A 23,273-nucleotide genomic window follows, 5' to 3' on the forward strand; every position below is an offset into this window, starting at 1 on the left:
AATGAACTGAAAGTGTTGACAACGGGCCTTGTCCATTAAAAAATAATAATAATAAAAAGAAAAAAGGAAAAAAAGAAAAAAAAAAAAAAAGAAAAAAATTATCCTGGGAGAAAGCCAGTGCAATTCTTTACATCTCTCAGACAACTGTGTGCGTCTCCACATTTTATACCAAAAGCAAAAAAAAAACAAAAAAAAAAACTGAAAGAGTCCAAATTGCATCTGAACATCGCAAATCCAGCACCTATTCAGAGCTACACAAGGGGAGCTACCAAATTAACCTCATCCTTTTAACTCTCTCAGTCTAAACCCTGTTTTACATTAACCATTTCCTCTTCACTTACAAAGCCAAGTTGAGGTACACTGGGTAAAACTGGCAAAAACCATTCAACACTGGAAGCAGATGTCAACCTTACCGTTTAATTTAGACTTAACCTATTCGCTTAGATTTTGTTCATTACATATCAATATGATGTGGCTTTACTGAGGTGTAAACCTGCCAAATTCATTACACAAAATGATGCCAATATGAGGGACTACCAGCTAAACCAACTAGAGCCATGAGTAAAAGAATCTCAACACACTTTGCGCTAACAATCTTGTGTTATTATTGTTTATAATAGTGTCATGTCATGACATACCTTTAACCAACAAACTTAACAAATATAGTCTCTATAAATCTGCTAGATTGCTGTCTGTAAGCATGAAATTGCTTATGAGAAAGTGCATTAAAACCACTCTGTTTCTTACTGACATCACTAATGTTTTAATTTCATATCACACCTTCTGTAAAGCACTAGCAGCACCTTCCTTTGCTCTACAGGGAGGTCAGGCTTCGGTATATTTTTCCTCAGAGGAGCACAGTTAGATATGAAAGATATGGGGACGTACTACTGCCAAAAGACAACAGAACACTGACCCACGCTGTCCTAAATGATAAAGGTCAATATTAAAACAAAGTCTGCTAACACTGTGTATGTTGTTCTTTAAAAGAAACCAAAAAACAAAGTATCTTAAAAGGGGGAAAAGGAAAAAAAAAAAAAATTGACATTTGCACATTGCACTGATTTCTCCAAGGGTCTGGAGTTTCATGCAAATCATTCTCATTCCCTTATCTGAGCAAGCAGAAGAAAAGTGAAAACACTCAGCACTACAGTTACAGTTCCTGAAGGTTGTTCTGGTTACAGCAGAACTAGTGGGTTGACGAAACACGGTGGAGCATCTTTGATGGGGAGAAATATGAAACTTAAAACCAAGGTTCTGGCCAAGTCACAGAGCAAGTAACAACAATGAACGGCCTGGAAAGATGCAATACACAGCCTGAAAGCAAGACTATATGTACGGTACTTACTGACAAGTAATGATCACATATTTAAAAAGGTGAAATCTCCCTAGCATTGTAAGCATCTCGTGCTTTACCTCTAGTCATTAATCCCCATAGTTAAAATGATTATAGCATTGTGTTCAACCAATAACTTGTAAGATAGTCTGTATGCGTTAGGGTACTCAAAGATCATCAAGGCAAAAAACAAAACTGTTTGCCCTAAAGCTTTGTCTAAAAAAATGTGCGGGTCTACGTAACACTCTGTGTGCTATAGGCGTTTAGCTGAGGTGCCAGGGCTTGACTAGACTGTACTATTATCGGGCGCTTTTGGTGCTACCCAGCCCTCCCCTTCCCGTAAGCACTCTCCTGCACAGAGGAGAGCAGTGGAGTTATCAGCTGGCGAGGCGTTCCTATCTATCTCCCTCCCTCTTCCCATCTATCCCAGCCTAGATCCCTTTTGCTTCCGTTTAATTTTTTAAGTTTTAAAAAGTCCTACTCCGACCGCATGGGATGCTAAAACGCGGCATATGTTGCAGAGGTTGGTTCCCCCTAACCCCCTTCCCACCCTTTCCCACCCTCCCTCACAGAGACACAGGGTGCGGGGCCGCCCCGACACAGACCATTGCGCCGTTCTTCCCCCCTCCAACAGCAGGGCAGTGCAATACACAGACATGGATGAGTTCCCCAGTAACCCTCCCGTAGATTAGACCTAAGGAGAAAGAGAGAATAGGAAGGTTACACAGACGATATCCCAGACAACACTTGAGTCTTGGAATAAACTAATGTTTTATGAGTGTGCTTTCATTTGAATACAAAGCTCTGGTTAAATGTAACAAACAAATCTAAGGTTACAATGTCAGGACATGTTTTGGGCCTTAAGCTTGCTTCTTTAGTTTATCATAGGAGTTACAAGTAATGGATGATGGCTGCCTGTCTAAATAATGGTTTGCCTTGACTTTCAAACAAACAGGATATTTCCCCTGGTGTTTAATAGGTTATCACAGGCAGATGAACAGATTTAGTTTAAAAACAGAATGTAAACTTAAAAGAATATTATTTAAAACCTACTTTATCAATACAAATGTAGAGAGGTACAGATCAAATTCAGGCTTATATTGCTAACCTTGCTAATAGCTATAGATATTTATCATGTCATAAAACGTCTATATAATCAAGCTCGATTTCTCTCAGCTCAGTGGAGTTTCAGGTAAAGTATGATTTAAGTATGTAATTTGCGCAACGTTGACCATCCTGATTGTGACTACACTTGGGGTAAGACGAAAAAGAAACTGGGGAATAAAATGTTAGACATTAATATACCTATCAGGTGTGTCCTGTGTCAGTTAGGGAGGCGCACCTATACGCCATAGCAGGCCGACAGCCGCTCCTTTAGCTGTGGTGGGAACTGCTCCGAGAACTGCTGCCAGTTCTCCTCTCCGACCTGGTCCTTAAAGCCATGTAGGATCTGCAAACAGACAAATTAACATCTAAATCATACATTCATGGTCTGTAACCGCTTATCCAGTTCAGAGTCACAGTGGGTCTGGGACCTGGAGGGAGTGCCAGTCTTTCACAGCGCAACACACACACACACACCCACCCCTAGGGACACTTTGTATTTTTTTTTTTGAGTCGGCAATCGTCGTTTTTGGACCGTGGGAGGAAACCCATGCAGACACAGGGAGAACACACCACACTCCTCACAGACAGTTACCCAGAGGAAACCCACGCAAACACAGGGAGAACACACCACACTCCTCACAGACAGTCACCCAGAGGAAACCCACGCGAACACAGGGAGAACACACCACACTCCTCACAGACAGTCACCCGGAGGAAACCCACGCAGACACAGGGAGAACACACCACACTCCTCACAGACAGTTACCCGGAGGAAACCCACGCAGACACAGGGAGAACACACCACACTCCTGCTACACCACTGTGCCACTCCACATCTAAATCAGCTTAGTACAAACCGGATTCCAAAAAATTTGGGACACTAAACAAATTGCGGATAAAAACTGAATGCAATGATGTGGAGGCGACAACATCTAATATTTTATTCAGAATAGAACACAAATCACAGATCAAAAGTTTAAACTGAGAGAATGTATCATTTTAAGGGAAAAATATGTTGTTTCAATTGATGTCTTCCCTGAAAGAGATGACGTCTAGATGGGAGCATATGTTGTTCTAGAACCTGAACATAGCTCTCTGCATTAATGGGGCCTTTCCAGACATGCAAGCTGGCCATGCCACAAGCACTCATGCAACCCCATACCATCAGTGATGCAGGCTTCTGAACGGAGCGTTGATAACTTCTGGCAACAACACTAGCGTCCCAGTGTTCCATAAAGAACTTCAAATCGTGACTCATCTGACCACAGAACAGTCTTCCATTTTGCCACACTCCACTTTAAAAGACCCCTGGCCCAGTGCAAATGTCTGAGCTCGTGGAGCTTGCTTAGAAACGGCTTCCTCTTTGCACTGTAGAGTTTCAGCTGGCAACGGTGGACGGCACGGTGGATTGTGTTCACTGACAATTCTTTCTGGAAGTATTCCTGAGCCCATTCTGTTATTTCCTTGACAGTGGCGTTCCTGTTTGAAGTGCAGAGACGTTTAAGGGCCCGGAGATCACGAGCATCCAGTAGAGTTTTACGGCCTTGACCCTTACGCACAGCAATTGTTCCAGATTCTCTGAATCTTTTGATGATGTTGTGCACGGTTGATGATGAGAACTTAAAAGTCTTTGCTATTTTACGCTGGGTAACACCAGTCTGGTATCGCTGCACTATCTTTCTGCACAACAATGGTGGAATTGGTGATCCTCTTACCATCTTGACTTCAGAGAGACACTGACACAGAGAAGCTCTTTTTATACCCAATCATGTTGTCAATTGACCTAATTAGTGTTAATTGGTCTTCCAGCTGTTCGTTATTTGCTCAATTTCCTTTTTCCAGCCACTTATTGCTACTTGTCCCAACTTTTTTGGGATTTGTTGACACTGTGGAATTTTGAATCAACATATTTTTCCTTTAAAATGTTACATTTACTCAGATTAAACTTTTGATCTGTCATCTATGTTCTATTACGAATAAAATATTGACATTTGCCGTCTCCACATCTTTGCATTCAGTTTTTATTCACAATTTGTTTAGTGTCCCAACTTTTCTGGAATCCGTTTTGTATAAAATATCATTAAGTAACATCAAAATACTAAACTTCACGAAATCCAGACAGCCAGGATTAAGAGAAATGTATTACCATGTAACAATCATAATACATATTGTCATATGAATTACACCAACAAAAAGATCTGCAAAACAAACCCAGATCAGTTGGCACATACCTTGTAGAACATATCTCTTAAATCTTCTTTCGGATTTACCCAGGAAGCCACGGCATCACAGAAGAAGATAAAATCCTATAGAGAGAGACAAACAAAACAAAGGTTTATTCTAGTGTAAAATGTCCTGTCTTATCAACTTAGCATTCCTGTGGTTGCTACAATGCGTCACGCTGATGTTCATGTTTACTGCTATAACCAAGTTGAATCTGTACAGTCACCTGCACTACACCTCCAGGATTCACTCCAATCATTAGGCAAATGCCTCTGAAAGCTGAATCTTTCTCCTCATTGTCCCTGATATTTCTCAGCGACTGGCACCTGAAAGCAGAAAGACCTCCAATAAACAAAGGTCCTTTAGGATTGCAATGATATAGTTCAACACATCCAATTAATCTATTGGTGAAAATGTTTTATATAATCAGTATCAAAAACAATGTGCACGGCATAAGCATAAAAACACCTAAGGGAGTTAATGTAGGAGATAAAAAGAAAAGTCTCACCAAGGTCGAATGAACTGGGGCAGCATGGGTGCCACTTCCTGAGGACAAACATATCCCAGTCGACCAATCGTAATGGCTGTTCCAACAAGAGAGAAAAGTTGTCAAAATAAATCCACACAACTCCAGCATAGAAGCATATAACCCACAATGTACCATATGAACTTGCTGCCACATTAAAATCAGAAACTGAAACTCCACATTTTAGTTCAGATTTCGAATGTCTGTTTTGCAGTTCATCACATGCATCGGTGTGGCACAAGGAGAACAAAGAAACTATTCGTAATGTATGTAACTGTAGCACCTGTGTTCTCCAGCAGAGTCTTGGGGGTATTGGGCCTGTTTATAATCTCCACCAGGTTGTTAAGGACCAGACCCACATATGGCTCCATCTCTACACCTGAGGCCAAGAGAGAAAACAGCATTTAGTCACCGCAAACGAAGGGGAGATAAGGGAAAAATTCAACCACTACCAAGAACCTCGAAAAGCAGACTTACATATGTTTTTTTTTTAATATGAAATGAAGTATGCGTACACTTTGTTGAATTATATTTAAGAATTTTTAACAGCTTCATTGCTCTTGACTGCTAGCGGTCTAATCTGCTCTAAGTGTGTAAGCTAGCCAGCCTTCTGGACCGGCAGGAAACCCATTTTGGTGTTAAGACAGACCCTCACGAGTTTACGACATGCTATACTTGTTCATAAAAAAAATAAAAATAATAATAATAATAATAATAAATAAACAAATAAAAAATACTCATTAGCTGGAATAAAAGACTAGATGGGCTACATCAGATTAGCTATTTGTAGCCAATAGATAATTGGTTTGTTTTTATTAACTTTTGTGATACTTAAAAAAATAAAAATAAAAAAATGTGAAAGAAAGGAGAACAAATGTGAAACAAAGTGGTAGAGCACAGAGATAAATCTCTTCACTTGATTGGTTTAAAAAAAATTAATTAATTAGCTGCAGCTGCTCATTTCCAATCTGGTAAAACACTTCGCTTTGCCTTTTTCCTGATTCACAAAAAATGACCCAACCCCATCCTATCTCACCTGAACAATCACCTGCTCCCTGCTTCCTGTCACCTGAGCCTGCAGAGACACCAAACACTGTCACTAGCCTGCCTGCAGCCTACCATGCCAAAACAACGGCACACACTCCGCTAAGAGGCTCGAAAGTTCCAGCTGCAGGATTACAGACATACACGCACATACAGGCACACACACAAGCTGCCTTTATGCCTTGCCAAATCCAAATGGCACAGGCTGTTAAGCTGAGAGCATCACAGTAAAACAATTTGTTCAATGACAATGCAGTCTGTCAACTCCAACTCTGGCACCTGCACATTCTCTGTAATCCTAAAAATGAACAGTTTTATGCATCCATGCCTGCATGTCTGTAATATCCATCTGTATTTCAAAATTTGAACAAACCTGGCCAAATTACAAGGTGTGTGTGTGTGTGTATATATTTGGTTATCATCAAAAAGTTAATTTAATTCTGTAATTAAATAAAAATTAACTCATTATACAGATACATTACAAAGTGATCTACTCATGTTTATTTATTTTAATGTTGATGATGAAAACCCAAAGTCATTATCAAAGTCAGAAATTAGAATAGTACATAAGACCAATTAAAAAATGTAATACAGAAATGTTGGCCTACTGAAAAGTAGGTACAGTATATGCACTCAATCCTTGGTCGGGGCTCCTTTTGCATGAATTACTACATCAGTGCAGCGTGACATGGAGGTGATCAACCTGTGGCACTGCTGAGGTGTTATGGAAGCCCAGGTTGCTTTGGTAACGGGGTTCTGCCCGTGTGCATTTTTGGGTCTGGTGTCTCTTCCTTTTGACAATTTTGGGTTTGGGCGAGTTTGCTGGACAAACAAGCACAGTGATACTGTGGTCATTTAACCAGGTATTGGTACTTTTGGTAGTGTGGACAGGTACCAAGTCCTGCTAGAAAACGGTATCCGCCTCAAATGGCCTTTTCTTGGCATCCTTTCAAGGCTGTGGTTTTCCCTGTATTTTTTCTACCACACTTTCCTTCCACTCAACTTTCAATTAATATGCTTGGATACAGCAGGGGGGGGGTGTCAATGACTGCCTTCTGGACTTCTGTCAAGTCAGCAGTCTTCCCCATGATTGTGTGGCCTACTGAACCAGAGTAATGCACCATTTTAAAGGCTTAAGAAACCTTTGTGGGTGTTGTGTGTTAATTATTCAAATTTTCTGACATAATGACTTTTGGGTAATCATTGGCTGTGAGCCATAAAAATTAACATTATATGTGTGCCATAAAACAAAAAGATCATATGGTGATTTAATCTTATTGTTTTTCCAATGTTATAAATTTAGGAATATCCTTTGAAGACATTTATTAATCTAATAGATAAAAAAAAAAAATAAATTAAAAAAAAAAAAGGGGGGGGGTTCAAACCCAAAAACATTAATTAAACCAGGTGTGCCCAAATTTTTCTTTATTTTTTTAAAACATACAATTGCACACCGTCACAGTCCAATTAAAGGTTCAGGTTTCTCCAAACTAACAAAAGAAGAAAAATAATCCTCAACTTCCAGTCAGTCAATATAAAAAAAATATTACTACAAGTACTTTTTGAAGCATTTCTATTGGCGCATTTATTATGAAATTATCAAACAATGTGAAGAACAGCTGCTGTGCTCCAGCGATGTAGAAAATAAAACAAAAAACAAAATTGGGGGAAAATGGAGATACCTGTTTTTGATTGGACAGTGAGGAAATACATTTTCCAAAAGAATCAGGCATGCATGACTAAGTAAAACATACCCATCTGTATGGAAATTTCACCGATGGCCCAGGTGGCATTGTTGCAGACGGAGATGAACTCCGGATTCAGGTTGAGTCCCAGGATGGGCATGAACTCAGCTGCAGAGACACAAATTCATGCGTCACTAAACAGTGCCCATATTTAGGTGTGTGTAGCAATAAACAAACCCAGTTCAAAATCTTTGCAACTAGGGACATGTTAAAAAGGAATGAATATACCGCCATAAAAAGACAAATATTAATAAATACCATTCTAAGGATGTGTTGTTTCAAACAATTACTAGAAAGCTGTTAAAAATGTAGGTGTAAAATGACTGAGGAAGTTGTTCAACATGAAGAATAAAAGGTCTAATTAAGAAAAATTTATAAAACTTTATTTATAAAGTTTTACCTACACTGCATAGTTTAATTTATATGAAATGGCATTGTATTCTTTACAAGGTGGATTTAGGAGGAAAGAAATAATAATTCTCACCGATACAGGGCTTAACATGAAGGAAGCAGGCTTTGGTCAAGTCTCCAAGCAAAGCAAAAGAGCTCTGCCTCACCTCTGGCATGGTGTCCTAGACACACACACACACAAATAACACTTCACTATTCAGGACACACAAAGCATAGACTCCTCATCCACAAATTTACATATCTTGTGCCTACCTGCATGCACTGGAAAAGCAGGGTCATGATGTTACTACGGGCTACCAGCTGCTCCACATGACCTCCCAAACCTTCAGCCAGTCCACTGAGCAGGTCTAGAGCCACGATCATAAAGTCCTTATCGGGAGCCTCATACTGTTCTGGGTGCTGGTTATACATCTACCACGGCAAGGAAAAGAGACCGCTCATACACATCCATAAAAAACACCTCAAGTTTATATTGTAAACAAAGTAATAAAATGACATGGTGAGTGCTAGAATAGAGATTGATACATTTACTGAAGATGAGTATCAGCATTATAGGTGAGTGAGGATTGTGTGTACACACTCACCATCGCCTGAGCAAGGGTCTTTTGAACCAGCGTGACACAGCGCTGGTATACTGGCTCACAATAGGGCAGGAAGCCACTCTGCAGAGCAGTGGCCACTGATGACAGGCACTAGACATAAGGAGAGTCGTTTATTCCTGCTTTACTACATAGTACAAGTTTGTGACTTGGTGCGTTTACTAAATCCAGCAAAATGGTCAAACTTACTTCCAACAATGGAAACAGATCCTTGTCTTCGTCTTTCAACTCATTCCATTTCTGGATAAGTGGCGGCATCAGCTTCTGTATATATTCCTGTAAGAATGAATGAATGAAGCTAGATTAAGCAAATGTACAGCTCCTTCAAACAGCAAAAACAACTTGTGATTTGGCTTAGCATGATTTTCCGGCCATTTTTTTTGTTGGTTCAGAATGACAGACGTCATTTATTTGGTGTGGTTTGAAAACTCACAGGCTGATTGAGATGGTGGCCTACAGAGTCAGCCAAAGTCCCAATGGCGTCGTACAAGATGAGAAGGTTTTTGTGCTGGTATTTCCCAAAGGCAAAGACCAGTGTGTCCAGAATGAAGCCCAGATAAGGAACCAGCTCAGTACAGGCCTCTTCTTCCAAAGTTGCAAATGCACTGCAATAAACAAGCAAAAGACAAGCTTTTACACAGCTACTAACATGGGTGCACATTACCATTTGTATTCAAACTACAATACTGGCCTGATATTGCAAAGGGCAGCAACACGCAAATGAGCTAACAGATCCTGAAATTGTTTACTGTGTGCATTAAGCCTTTGCTTGTTATCATACCTTGAGATTATCTGGATTTTAAATAAAGCTACAGCCTTTAGATGACCCAAAACAAACGATTCTGGACCACTTTAGAGGATATGTGTATCTGTGTTTTAATATAGTGCTGATACAGCTCTTTAAAATGATTTTTCACCATATATCCCCAAAATGCATTCCAAAACACACCTGTGCAGAGAAAACATGCACAAACACACCTGCAGGCAGCTTCCTGGACCCTCTTGTTGCCGTCAAGGATTCGCTTGAGTAGCTCCGTCATGAGAGGTTTGAGGTAGGCGTCGGGTGGCTGGCTGACCACCCAGTGAGCATAGCGGCTCAGCGTCCAGCAGGCAATGGAGCGAACCAGAGCCTTCTTATCACACAGACACTGGATAAGATGAGGAATCAACTCTGGCAGGTAAGGAACCATGCCCTGTACACAACCTGCAGCGGTGGAGAGCATATGCAAACCAGTGAGATAAAACAAGCCAGTAAGTATTAACAATTTAACAGTTTTTTTTAAAGCAGAATAGAATTCAAGATTGCTGCTATATATTTCTAAATTTTAAGGAGAAACTACATGGACAGATGTATGGGAACACAACTAATAACTGAACTTAGGTTTCATTTAGTCCCATTGCAGCAAGTGTGGGTTTAATGAATGAATGGGGGGAAAAAAAAACAAAAACACAGGGTTATTCTAAAGAACTCTATAAATTCCAGCAAGTTGCTACAAAACAATGCCACCACTGCAACAAGTAAGTTTGTGAAATCTCTTCCCTTCTAAATACTCCATATTCCAAGATCAACTGAATATTATTACTGAACAGCAGAAGCATTTAGGAACCACAGCAACTCGACCACATATTGGCAGACAATGTATAGCCTTATATCACCAAGTATAATTCCAAGCAACAGATGGAGTGGTTTAAAGCTGCCACTGGATTTTGGGGCAGTAGAATACTGTTTCTGTGGAATAACAAATCACAATTCTCTACCAGCACTCTGACAGGTGAGTTTGACGAACGCCAGGAAAAATTTACCTGCATGCCTGCCTAGCATCCAACATCAGTGTCTGTCCACACAAATTCAAACATACACTCTAAAAGCTTTTAGAAAGCATTCACAGAAGAGCAGAAGCTGTTATAGCTGCAAAGGGGTGACCAAATTCATATTAAGACCTGAGGATTTATAACTTTTATAAGCATTTATCCCAATACTTTAGTCCATATAATGTATATTCATTCCTTGTTTCTAGTGCTGATTGTAACATTGCAATCTTCTCTACATGTTCATACATAACACTACGTTGTAAAGCATCAATCTTATTTCTTACTACCCCCACATTACGCTCACAGCTACAGGGCAAAAATAACATGCAAATTTTAGACACAAAGCAATGTCTTAGCTCATGCACAGCAGTGCAAAGTGGAAAATAAGTGACAGTTAGCTCCAGCATTGTCCTATCTTAGGCCTACCCTCAGCGATGGCCCCCAGCACCAGAATGCCAGATTCTTTGATGACCCAGTCTGGGTGGAACAGCAGATCTTTCAGCAGTGGAAGCAGGTGGGGCAGCAGCTCGTCCCGGAATACATTAGCCAAAACGTCCAGAGCAGCTGCTGAACATTTACCTAAAAAACAAAATGGTGGTTAGCTTCCATTTTAGCCTGAAAATATATTTAAAAATAAAATAAAAAATTCCCCAAGCACATAAATGGGGCCACACAATATGGACAACACACTGTATTAGAATACTGCTGCACAGATGACTTGCAATAAAATTTCACTGCTGGAACAAAACCATCCATTTATTTCCAGGTGCTGTTTAAAGGGGTCAAAATGTCGCTGTGAATGGACCAACAAAATTTTGTACCAGTCACAACAATAGTGAATAGAGATAGTGGAATCACAGTGTGACAAGATTACTGTTGGGCACAGCAAAGCAGAGGGATCCAATCCTAGATCAGTAGTCCTACTCAAAGAATCTCTTTGAATACAGGCCCAGGTACCTGCATTATCGAAATATACACAGAAACTAATTTGGAAACCCAGAGGTTAGTCAGGAAACCCACAGCACACTTCGTTGTTCTGTAAAGTAACTCATTTGCATGTTGCATCAGTATAGCAACAGCAACTGAGTATATGCAACAATTGTGTATGAGTACAATCATTATTATATATCGTTTTAATTGTGAATACAACAGTGACATTTGCAATATTTAAGATTTGGCTCAAAAATGATACATGATGTGTTACTCTGGTCACAATGGATCAGACAGTATGAATACTTGAACATCACAGGCAGTCAAGTTTTAATTTGTCATCACCTCCACTGAAACCAGTGTGATTCTCAACAAACATAAAGCCACTGACATTAAAGAAATTTTCAAACAAAACAATAAATACAACCCTTTCAAGAACATTCCAGGTGTTTTAAAAAAAGTTATCGATCAAGCCAAGCTGTGTATTCCAAATATTCACTTACGTAGATTCCAGTCAGACAGAGTGTCGTCGTCATCGTCATCATCATCGTCGATATCCTCCCCCTCCTCTCCCTCACCTCCTTCGTGCTGCAGTGTGACTGTGCGGGACTTGTGGAAGCGGGGTTTAATGTCCTGCTCGCTGTCTGGAATAGCCTCGTCTTCCTCCACGTCACCCTGAAGCAGGAGTACAAGGTCAAATGGAGATTGGGTTAGAACGCGAAAGCCTTTTAGTCACATTGAGAGACAGTTGTGCTAAAACCTCTTAATCATGTTCACATTTTATGGCAAGGGAACAGAGGGTCGTGAGCTTTCATCAAAATAATTGTAGGAGATTCAAGTAATGTACTAGCCCCTTCAGAGCTAAAGGAGTCACCTTCAAATTGGCATTTTAAAACAGGATGATACGAGAAAGTTAAAACGATGGCTCTGTGTTGGAGCACGTTCTGAAATCCACGGGTAAAAGGAATTCGTTTTATATTTCAGTAACTAGACAGCAGACTGAAGTAACACATCCAAACGTGTTTAGAGCATATTCTATTTTTTAACTCTGTAATCATTAACCTCAAAAACCTGCCTGCAACGCATGTCAAATGAGTTAAGAGAAATCACACTTCCCACCCACACACATCACATTAGGGATAGTAGTTAGAAGTTGTGTCAACATTCTCTAGAACAGGAATGGCTCTTTTCCTATGGCCTTTCCTGGCATTAAACCATACGAGGGCTCAAAGCTGTAGATATTTGGCCTTGGGTCAGACAGTATGAATACAAGAAACATCACAGAGAAGTCTCAAGAAAAAAAGATATCATCATCCCCAATGCCTGGCCACAAATACCTCAAACATTCACACAGTCTCACAGCATGTGTACTCACCTTGAGCAAGATGATGTCGATTTCAGAGTACTTCATTCCATTCACCAGAATAGGGATCAGCCTAAAAAGGGTTGTGTTTAAGTAGAATGTTTAAAGGTTTTGATTAAAACATAACTGCAAACATGGGTATAAAATTAAACAATTTCTACATCACACCTTTCAAATTCCCCACAATTTTGGCAATGATACAGTAATTCTAAAAAACTATTCGATGGTGCCTCAAAACTATGTCTCTGATGTTTTCACAATAATGAAACCAATCTCTCCAAGAGCTCTAAAAGAACATTGGAAGGAATGCCAAAATTAGTTGTGCCATATGATACCAAATGTGCTAATGGGTGTGCGGGGACTGAGCTGCAGTGGATCAGACAGTATGAATACTCAAACATCACCAACAGTCACAAACTCTGATGTCATCATCTCCATGGAGACAAGCTAGATGTGTGGCAGATGCTCAACACATGCCCGTCCCCACCTTGCAAAGCCAGCAGCCAGTAAGAGACATCCCATTACCATCTCTCTGGTCAAACAAGTAAAAAAAGCAACAGCCCTGCATTTTATACCCGGAAATTTTACCATAAACAGTGACTTACTGAACCATGTGTCCAGACAGCACCTCCTTACAGATTGGCTGCTCGGCCAGAGTCAGCCAAAATTCACAGGCCTCCAGAGCCACATTCTCATCCGGGTCCTGCGTGCGCTGCAGCATGTACTGAATTCCAAAAGACAAAATTAAATAGTTGTCAATTTTCAGTCAAGGAGCAGTTGGTCAAACAATAACTTTTTGAACTCCTAAAAACTTAAAGGAACACTAGGTAAGACTTGGGGGCGGGGGAGTGGGGGTTGGCTCCTGGAGCTCCCCCTAGTCTCAGTTTTTCAGCACTGTACTGAAATCAGTAGGGGGTGGGGGTGTTTTCCTACTCTGCTCTAAAAGTTAGTGTAATTTCTGCAGTGCTGAACCCAGGGTTTCCCACAGTTTTTAGTGCTATTCCTCATGCCTCGGGACCAGGTCATGGATTGACCCCCACAAGGTCTTCTCCAATGCTTACCTGGACATGAGAACAGAACTCGACTTGGTAGTCGAGTTGGTTCCATTTGGAACACATGCACCAACCCAACGGAGTCTCGCTAGTTTAATTACCTGAGTAAATAAGCAAGTTAATGGCCTGCTTCATGGGGAAGACTTTATCAACCCAATGCTCCACATGAGAATGCTTTACTATGCAACACATTTAACACAGTACTATGAGAAAGAACAAAATAATAATTATTCCCCAAATTTAGTTTTTAAAGCAGCACTATATAATATTTTTACCTTAAATTTACAGCTTTAAAATTTCAGTGAGCTGCAAAAGGGAGAAGTGTGTGTGTCGTTGCTATTCCGGGCTCAGCACTGCAGAAACTGTACTATGTAAATTTTGGAGAAGAGTAGGAAACCTCCCAACAACCTATTTATATCAATACAGTGCTGTAAAAGTGACTTACTCTAGAGGGAACTTGTCTAGTTTTCCTTTAATAGGCTTAAGATAATGCATTCCATAATACAAACAAATCAATATTTACCTGAACAATGCTGTGCATGTGTGGGATGAGCCGGTCTATACGGACTTCAAGCAGCATGACCAGAGCTCGACACACATTCTTCCTCACCTCAGAGTCCTCATCTGCAGCCAGCGCAAACAGACTCTGGTAGACCACAGGTAAGAGGACACGTATGGCAAATATAAATGTAAAAAATAATAATAATTAAAATGTTTAAAAAAAAAAAAGTAAAAATGATAATAAAGAAATGTGACATACATAATTATTTTTCTCTCATTTGTATTTTCAAAACTAAAAAGTAAATCCACCAGTAGTTACCTCAATGAAGGTGTCAATATTGTCCATCAGAGCTTGAGCTCTTCCAATAATAAACTGATTTACACAAGCAATGGCATGAGACCTGCAGAAAAACAGAACCCATCACCATCACGCAACGTGACAGGAAGATTATACCTCCCATGGAAGCATGGTGTGAGATTCCTAAGAGTTAACAGGTAGGATATGTGGAAACTGACCTTATCTTAGGACTACAGTGCTTGAAGAACTGAAGGAACTTGGGGATCATGATGTTTAGAGGCCGGTTCAGTGCATCACTGTCGAGTAGTTCTGAGGAGTCCTCACATATCTTCTGCAAAGCCCCAAATGAACCCTGAGGACAAAAACTGAAAAAAGTTAAACAAGGGCCAAGGTATAATAAATAATGAAGAGCTGTATGTTGAAGTAGAATCAGAAGCATATCATGAACAAGGGTGAATTAGTGATATTAACAATACCGCACAGTGTAATTACAATTATCGCTTCCATTACAATAAACATACCTTTGGTGTGACATGATTAATATTAGACTGTATAATTTTGGCCAAACCACTTCATGACTATTAGAATTTAAATGACACTTTCAAAAACCCTTCACAAACAAGCAGAGCATGTGAGGTATATAGCACACAATAATGCTCATTTGCATATTGCAATCTTATGACAACAGTATCCAATACTAGGTCTAGGTATTGAATTCCAACATTTACAAACACAGTAATTAAATATAAAATGTGTCCTTTCAAACATTATATCACCTGAAGCAGCCATATTTATCATTCATTCATTATCTGTAACCCTTATCCAGTTCAGGGTCGCGGTGGGTCCAGAGCCTACCTGGAATCACTGGGCACAAGGTAGGAATACACCCTGGAGGGGGTGCCAGTCCTTCACAGGGCAACACAGACACACACTTTAGAGTCGCCAATCCACCTACCAACGTGTTTTTGGACTGTGGGAGGAAACCCACGCAGACAGAGGGAGAACACACCACACTCCTCACAGACAGTCACCCAGAAGAATCCCATGCAGACACAGGGAAAACACACCACACTCCTCACAGACAGTCACCCAGAAGAAACCCATGCAGACACAGGGAGAATACACCACACTCCTCACAGACAGTCACCCGGAGGAAACCCACGCAGACACAGAGAGAACACACCACACTCCTTACAGACAGTCACCCGGAGGAAACCCACGTAGACACAGGGAGAACACACCACACTCTTCACAGACAGTCACTCGATCCCACAACCTCCGGGTCCCTGGAGCTGTGTGACTGCGACACTACCTGCTGCGCCACCGTGATGCGCCATATTTATCAGCTATATTCAAAATATCAAGCTTCTTATTAGTCTGCAGACCACTGCTGACAGTCAATACATTCTTCCTGCAACTAACATTTATCTGAGCTATAATCCACACCTGTTTTTATGGCACCAAAAACAGTCAGAAATCACTACCAATTTCATTATCACCATCAACCATCATTAACCTAACACACCCATAATCAGCTAATAACATTGTGTAGAAATCTGTGCTATTGACTAATGAAGGTAAAATGAAGGTAAAAATATTAAAATAGAATAAAAAGGATGAATCAAATTAACACAAGTGGAATTACAGACCTCACAGGTGTTATAATCCTCAGAGTTAAGCAAGTTGCAGAGTTGAGGGAGCAGTTCAGGCCATGTCTGCAGCTCCCCTTTTGAAGCGATGGTTGTAATCAGGATACCTGGGTGGGGAGCATTAGATGTCTTTTATAAGCACGAGTTACTGGCAAGTCTAAAGAGCATATAATAAGAATAGCCTGTCAGTAAAACTTTGCCTGTGTAAATAAAATCATTAGGAGCACTCTATATATTTTATTTAGCAAAAAGAAGCAATACAATGCCACATGGAGATGAGGCCTAATTCAGTATAAGACATGGAGCAAGTAGTTTCTTACGAAGCTGAGGGTAAGTAGGTCTTGGCCAAGAATAACATTTAAAAAAAGTTCCTGAATCATACAACCACTAAATGAATCATTATGGAACGTTGTCGCTGAATCTTAGGGGAAAATAACAGCATCCTGTAACACTTTCATAAATCACTCTTAATTCTTGTAACATAGACTCACCAATGGTGGCGCGAATTAGGGGGGATGGGTCACCTATGTTGCCCAAACATTCCTGTTTGATGAAGTCTGCCACTGCAGGAGGGAAGTTCTGGTAGTGAGCCTTCACATTATTCTTCAGAATCAAACCACTGAGAGAACGAGTCGGCTCATCTGAGAGGAGCGAAGAGAAGACAGGGTTTCAAATAGAAGTGTGAATGTGTGAAAGTAGCAAAGCAAGAATGTAACCACGAATAACAGAAAGAAGCTGTGGGAAAGGCTTTTGCTAAAGAGTGGCACAAACACAGAAACAATGAAGGGAATGTGATTTAAGTAGCCTTTTGCTTATATAAAAATCATTTATCTAAAGTTATCACTTTATGCAATTTTTCAATTTAAAACACATCTGTTTGCCAACGTCAAAAATGCAGACATGTTTATACCCAACATCCAAAGCAATGTCATCATCCCCACCCCCATCTGCCTTTGTGTTAAAAATAAAGACTAAAATGGTTGCACCACTAGAAAGTTACTCACGAGGGCTGAAGTAAATCCTGCTTATTTTTTTACAACACAAATCCACCCAAACACCCGTTAAGATGCTTAATCATAAATTCATCTTATTAGGTGAGATTTAAAACGTGCTTCAACCTAATCCACTTCATGCAAAATTCAGCAAATAGTTTACTAGCTCTCCAGTCAGTTTACATGCTGGACAAATGTCATGTCCATACTTAGCCCTGGCTCTGTAAAATGGAAACAAATAAAGTGGCTCAGACTGAGAAACACCACCATTGCAGCCAACCAGCAACAGGCAGTGTTTGTGCTATGCACAGGAAAGGGAGGGGCAGAGGAGACTCTGAGACATATGTCACGCATGAGCTTCTGAAGAAGCGCAGAAGGGTGTGTTATAGCTGTTGAGTTCAGCAGTTGTTCTTCAGAATTGTATACAGCACCTTTATGCGTTTAAAGCCTAGATACACCTTTAGCTATAGTCAATAATAGTGAGGAGACCAATCTAACATTGAGCACCTTACAGATAGGATGGGTTCTAGATAGCAGTTACAACACCTACCCTCAGACTTCAGTCTTGTCAAAACGAAGATGAGATAGTTGTTGAAGTCAGGAAACTGGTTCAGTTGCTCCAGTTTCTGAAGGCACAGTTAAGGGGAAAAAAGAAACACTGGAGAAGCATTCATAAGGCAAACCTATCAAATCGTGTTTGACACTCGCGCTCCACCAGCTGTGATAATGATAGTAACTGATTACATGAAAACCTGTAATTCACAACGAGCGTGAGACTGCCTCGACAGCACAGAGCTGCAACAGCAATTGTTACAATCAGTGTTTCTTCACTTCCCACGTGTCCCCGTCTTTCTGGCAAAGAAACTTTATAGGTTACAGCTGCAAAGCTAGCAATTTTCACTCCGATAGGTTAGACAAGCTACAAGCCTACATATAAATCACAGCAGGACACGACCCTGCCCCAGACTGGGAAGCCCCAGCTTGGGAGGATGATAGCAGCTACAAAATATATATATACACATGCGGGGATAAAATGAAAGCATTTGGTGCGTAATTCATAAACCAATAAAAAGCGTGAGAATAGTCAAAATGAAACCGTTAACCACCTGATTTCACACCAGTGGGTGGCTGACCTAATTATACCAGAGTCCTAACTCTTTTATTCATCTGAGGTTAATGAAAGGCTGCATTTCAGCGCTATCTTAAATGGCAATTGCAAAACATTTAAACTGCACCCTCATAGCTAACAAAGTCATGTTTATAAGTAGGAAACGAAAATTAAGCCACTCATGCATTTCCTAGACATAAGACACTGAACTTTTAAGCTGAAGAACTGTAAATTCTGAGAACCAAACACACACCAACATTACAACGTATGGCACTCGTTAGGAAACAGGCCGACATTGGTCTAGGTCGAGGCATGTGCCCAAACTAAAGAGTACAGCTTCCACACAGATAAAGGTATTCTAATTGTGAAGGATACTTGCTGCACAGCTCTCTGTGTGGCTGTGTTTGGGGACTGAGAGTCTTTCAGGAGCTGGAGGACCTGCTGGAGTCCCTGTTCATCCGGCTGCCACTCCATCCTACACAAACGATCACAAGTGAGAAACAGTCGGCAAGAGCATTAAAGCATCAACAGTAGCTACAAAAATAAACCGTGCTTAAACACTAATGGGTCACTCCATAGAAACAGTACAGAAAACTGGTGAGAAGAGACTGGATAAATCTGTGAATACAGATAGCACTGAATCTTCGTGTTGACTTTACTAAACACTGGCCACGCGCTTGAGCCCTGAGGAACTGTGCAAAACTGGCTAAATAACTGCACCGTGATGGCTCAATAGGTCTAGATGTTCGTGTCAGTGCACCCTTTTTTCAGTGCTAAAGGCTTATAAAGGAGGGGGGGGGGGGTAAACCATACAGGCAAACAAAGAGCTCAATGTCCCAGCCACTGTCATTAATCCCCAAATAAACCTGTGCCACCTGGTTCTTGGTCACCGGCTGCTATCTAATCTAGCCTAGTTCCCAACCTCAAAAAGCTGGCCATGTCTGTGTAACATTAGAGGTTGACAATGTGAAGATATTTATTACTGTTTTTATACCTTTTGTATATGAATGTGGACATCAATTGTAGAAGCAGACAAACTACACGGTTACTACTCAATAACAAAAGACTGCAGTGTATAACTGGAATAGGTGCATTTATCTGAGCACAGTTTTTAATTTTAATTTAATTTTATTTTAATTAAGTGTGTGTGAGTTTGACAATATCTCAACACTTAAATGAACCCTGTTGTTGTGATATAAATGTATTCTTTAGAGTTCACCAATTGTAAGTTTTATTATTAACTTCAGAACCTTTAATTAGTCCCCACATTACTCTCCACCCACGCCTCCAATACTTGCCCGCAGGTCAAAAGCCTTAACCATGAAGCTAACAGGTTTGTTTGCCTAGGTTTATGATGTAAGAAACCCTTGCTGTCTGAATTCCTCCATTTGAGACAGTCTCTGGGACACTGCAATTTCAAAGCGGACATGTTCAGCCTGCTCATTTAGCCCAGAAAAAACACATGTGCATGTGACCAATAAACAAAACGTAATCTTGACAGGAAGGGCTCTTTAAAGAACCCCAAATCTAATGTAGAATGATGTCTAGATCACAGCTGAGCATGTGGAGAGTTACTGTGAGGGGTTAATTCAATAGTCAAGTTAGAGTTTTAGTTTATTCAGTTTACAAAAAAATAAATAAATAAATAAATAAATCAAAGCAGTATGTACATTTATGCCTCCTTTTTTAAAATCAGGTTCAAAATTTCTAAGAGAAGACATTTGCCAATATTTTGGATTTTAAGTGTGAAATGGCTACAGTTGTTTATATTTATTTATTTAGTTGGGTCAGTGAAACAGACAGATTTACATTTCAAAGACCCCCTTTGTGAAATTCTAGATATTTTACTTTAACATGTCAGTGTGGGTTTTTATTATTTTTTATTTAATTTATTATTGTTTTTTTTATGCTAGCAGACATATTGGCTAAATAAGCTAAGTCAATGAGTTCAGTAGGAATGAGCTGAAACGGCAGTTTCAAAAGGCCAAATTGCAGACAGCCATTTTCTTACGTCATAAACCCAAGGAACCAATGCAGTGAACGTGCAGGACGGACCTTTTAAGCTGCGGACAAATCACAGATGTGTAAGAGAAGAGAGGAGGTCACTAAATTTCATAAAGACGAGGGTGTGAAGTTAGTTCTAAGCCACTTTTAAGGCCTCTGAATTTTCTTTCTTGGGATAAAAATGTTTAAAGCTGTCATTTTGATGAAGAGGGATAGTTTTAGGGATTTATTCAATGACTGCACGGGACTTGCTCTGACTACAGCGCTTTAATGCCGCCTATTCAAGTTGGGAATGTTTCAGATCCTACTGCTTTTCGAGTGAGCCAATAAAATTGATTAAATTATTTAAATAAACTGGGATTAGAGGCACAGAGTTAAAAGGTCTAGCTGGAAGGGAAAGGAGGAATGAAAATGGTCGGTCAAAATTATTACTTTAGTTTCTTAAAACCATAGAAACGTTAAATTGACTACATGAAAAATGAAAACAAGATTTAATAAGTGGGTTATATCACCGCCAAAGGAAAGCTGTTTAACTACGGTAACCCGTTTGACCAAACATTTCGATAAAGTGGATTAAAGTTAGCAGGAACTCTGTGCGTCTGCAGTTAAGAAGGCGCTTTGTTCGCTAACGAGCCGCTAGCGCCTTTACAGCATGCCGCTACTTAGCCCGTTAGCATATCACCCGCGGCCTTTGGCTCAGAGCTGAAGACCATGTGTGAAACCCCTGCTTCGACACTAATCGCAACGGTGATCCAAAATGCACCGAGAAGGCAGGGTTCAAGAACATCAGACTCAAATTAAGTCACTTGTAGCGACGCGTTAGTCGCTTAATATTTGTCAGGCTGACTCCCATTTCCACAAAATCACCACGAAGATAGGCTCCATCGTCTTACGGGAATCGTCCGGTCCGCCTTAAATGCTTCAGCGGTTACACTGGTTTCTTAAGGTGGACGGGATAACTCGAACTTATGCGCCGTGTTGATCAGTACTTATTTTGAGAAGCTAACATTTAAGGCTAGTCAGCTCCACCGCTGAGTAAAGCGTGAAGGATGCTAAGCTAAATGCAGCTAATCTCGATTTCAAAGCGCCGCCAAAGTTCGTATCCGAGCAACAACGGATCATCCGCAGCTTTACCTCTATTTAAGCGCTGTGTATTCACTCCGGGTCTTTGACTAATAAAACGAGCGTACTGGTGGGCGATGGTACTCACAGCGCCTGTGTGCGGAGGCCTGTAGAGGCAGAAGGGATGCATGCACCAGTGTGAAGTGAATACAGTGAAGGCGCCGCTGCTACTTCTGTTGCCGGCGGAGCTCTGTCTGAGAGAGAGACACCGAGCGGATACGGAGAGAGAGAGAGCGAGCAAGCGAGAGGCGCTGATAGGACCCCGCCGCTTTTGCGGCTACATCCCAAATACCTCGTATTGCCCTTTGTAGTGCACTACATCGGTCGGGAAAAAAATGGCTTTCACGGGGCAGTACATGTGTATTATAAAGCTATTTATATTCCACCACTAACTGCATGCCTCCCAGTCTAGAACGAGTGCAATACTCGGATGTAGAAGGTATTATTTATTACCCTCTGCTGTGCCCTACATAAGGAGCAAGGAGCCATTCAAGACCCAGCCCGGGTGTGACCTCAGCTCCTGAGGCCCGTGAAGCCTCCTCTTACCGTTAGCCAACAGGCGGATTTACAAACTAATAGTCTGGATATATTTTAAACGGTTTCCTACTCCGTTTGTAGTAAAATACCTCCATAATAATTTACATATATTCATCCATAAGTTTGTATAAATAGAGATTAGGGAACCAGACGAGACTCACAATTTAAATACATTTATTTCTAAATTTAAAAGATAATTTTCTCAGGGAAAAAAAAGATTTAGTTTTACACACTGCTTCGTGTGGAAGTTATGTAAAAGTCCAACAAGAGAAAATATTAAATATAATTTCCAAAATATATTTGAAGTAATTTGTCTGGCCCTTTTTGTGTATAATTTCATACACTCAGTTTGAAATGTCTGATATCTATTTTATAAAATGTGGAAATAAAAAACAAATTGAACAAATGTGTCAAAAATTTTGTTTCAGATGTAAGTGGCTTACAAAAAAAAGGGATTTTGCAGTAGTCTAGAAGTGCACTCTAACCCCACCCTCGACCCCGTGAGTGATAAACATATTTAGGTCAAATTTGTATTTTAAATATTTTTGTAACCAAATGTAGAAGGTGTTTTGAAACATTCACTTTTCTTTGGTATTGCTTTATCTTTTTAAACCACCAACAGCACTTGACTTAAGGTTTCCTGTAGGATTATTAGGATGTGTGTGGTCGTCAAAAACACCATTTATTTTTCTTTGTAGTCATATATTATTGTCATAAAAAATAATAAATTAATATATTTTATACTTAAACATGATGCATATTTGATTTTCTATTGTACTACCACATTGTATGAAAAGAACAATTGTCCATTAACTCCAATTAGAAAGTCTTTTACCCATAACAGTAGTTAACAATTGTACAAGTGAGGCAAAAAAAAAAAATGTTATGAGAAATATGCAAAGCATAAAGATGAA

General features: G+C 40.2%; 1 protein-coding gene and 2 non-coding genes across 4 annotated transcripts; all 3 read right to left on the reverse strand.

Moving 5' to 3' along the window:
• Window positions 1–1,897: 1,897 nt before the first annotated feature.
• tnpo2a (transportin 2a) lies at window positions 1,898–22,086 on the reverse strand. Of its 2 annotated transcripts, XM_066641967.1 has the most exons (26): window positions 21,911–22,086; window positions 19,072–19,171; window positions 18,139–18,214; window positions 17,088–17,237; window positions 16,597–16,703; window positions 15,166–15,299; window positions 14,969–15,050; window positions 14,672–14,794; window positions 13,702–13,820; window positions 13,109–13,169; window positions 12,237–12,408; window positions 11,230–11,382; window positions 9,970–10,195; window positions 9,425–9,596; window positions 9,181–9,267; window positions 8,977–9,084; window positions 8,645–8,803; window positions 8,466–8,553; window positions 7,991–8,089; window positions 6,229–6,267; window positions 5,476–5,571; window positions 5,175–5,250; window positions 4,893–4,992; window positions 4,675–4,749; window positions 2,642–2,786; window positions 1,898–2,030 (listed from the first exon to the last, which is right to left on the reverse strand). In XM_066641967.1, the coding sequence occupies exons 2-25, from the start codon at window positions 19,168–19,170 to the stop codon at window positions 2,679–2,681; spliced, it is 2,709 nt and encodes a 902-aa protein (XP_066498064.1). In that variant the 5' UTR covers window position 19,171; window positions 21,911–22,086; the 3' UTR covers window positions 1,898–2,030; window positions 2,642–2,678. The 2 variants fall into 2 exon arrangements, with proteins under 2 accessions (XP_066498064.1, XP_066498065.1); XM_066641968.1 differs by lacking the exon at window positions 6,229–6,267.
• Window positions 12,018–12,084, reverse strand: LOC136665484 (small nucleolar RNA SNORD41). The gene has a single exon (XR_010795261.1). It is a non-coding gene; the product is annotated as a small nucleolar RNA SNORD41 (small nucleolar RNA).
• LOC136665483 (small nucleolar RNA SNORD41) lies at window positions 12,982–13,053 on the reverse strand. Its single transcript, XR_010795260.1, has one exon. It is a non-coding gene; the product is annotated as a small nucleolar RNA SNORD41 (small nucleolar RNA).
• Window positions 22,087–23,273: the final 1,187 nt, after the last annotated feature.

The sequence above is a fragment of the Hoplias malabaricus genome, chromosome 13 (assembly GCF_029633855.1).
Source record: "Hoplias malabaricus isolate fHopMal1 chromosome 13, fHopMal1.hap1, whole genome shotgun sequence".
NCBI classification, from domain to species: domain Eukaryota; kingdom Metazoa; phylum Chordata; class Actinopteri; order Characiformes; family Erythrinidae; genus Hoplias; species Hoplias malabaricus.

Bases quoted from the DNA above. Each gene is read 5' to 3' on its own strand.
- tnpo2a (XM_066641967.1), bottom strand. From the start codon at position 19,170: ATGGAGTGGCAGCCGGATGAACAGGGACTCCAGCAGGTCCTCCAGCTC. The intron at 4,993-5,174 runs GTGAGACTTTTC...TTCTGCTTTCAG, and splicing joins CCCCAGTTCATTCGACCTTG to GTGCCAGTCGCTGAGAAATA. The intron at 2,787-4,674 runs GTATGTGCCAAC...GTCTGTTTGCAG, and splicing joins TAAGAGATATGTTCTACAAG to ATCCTACATGGCTTTAAGGA.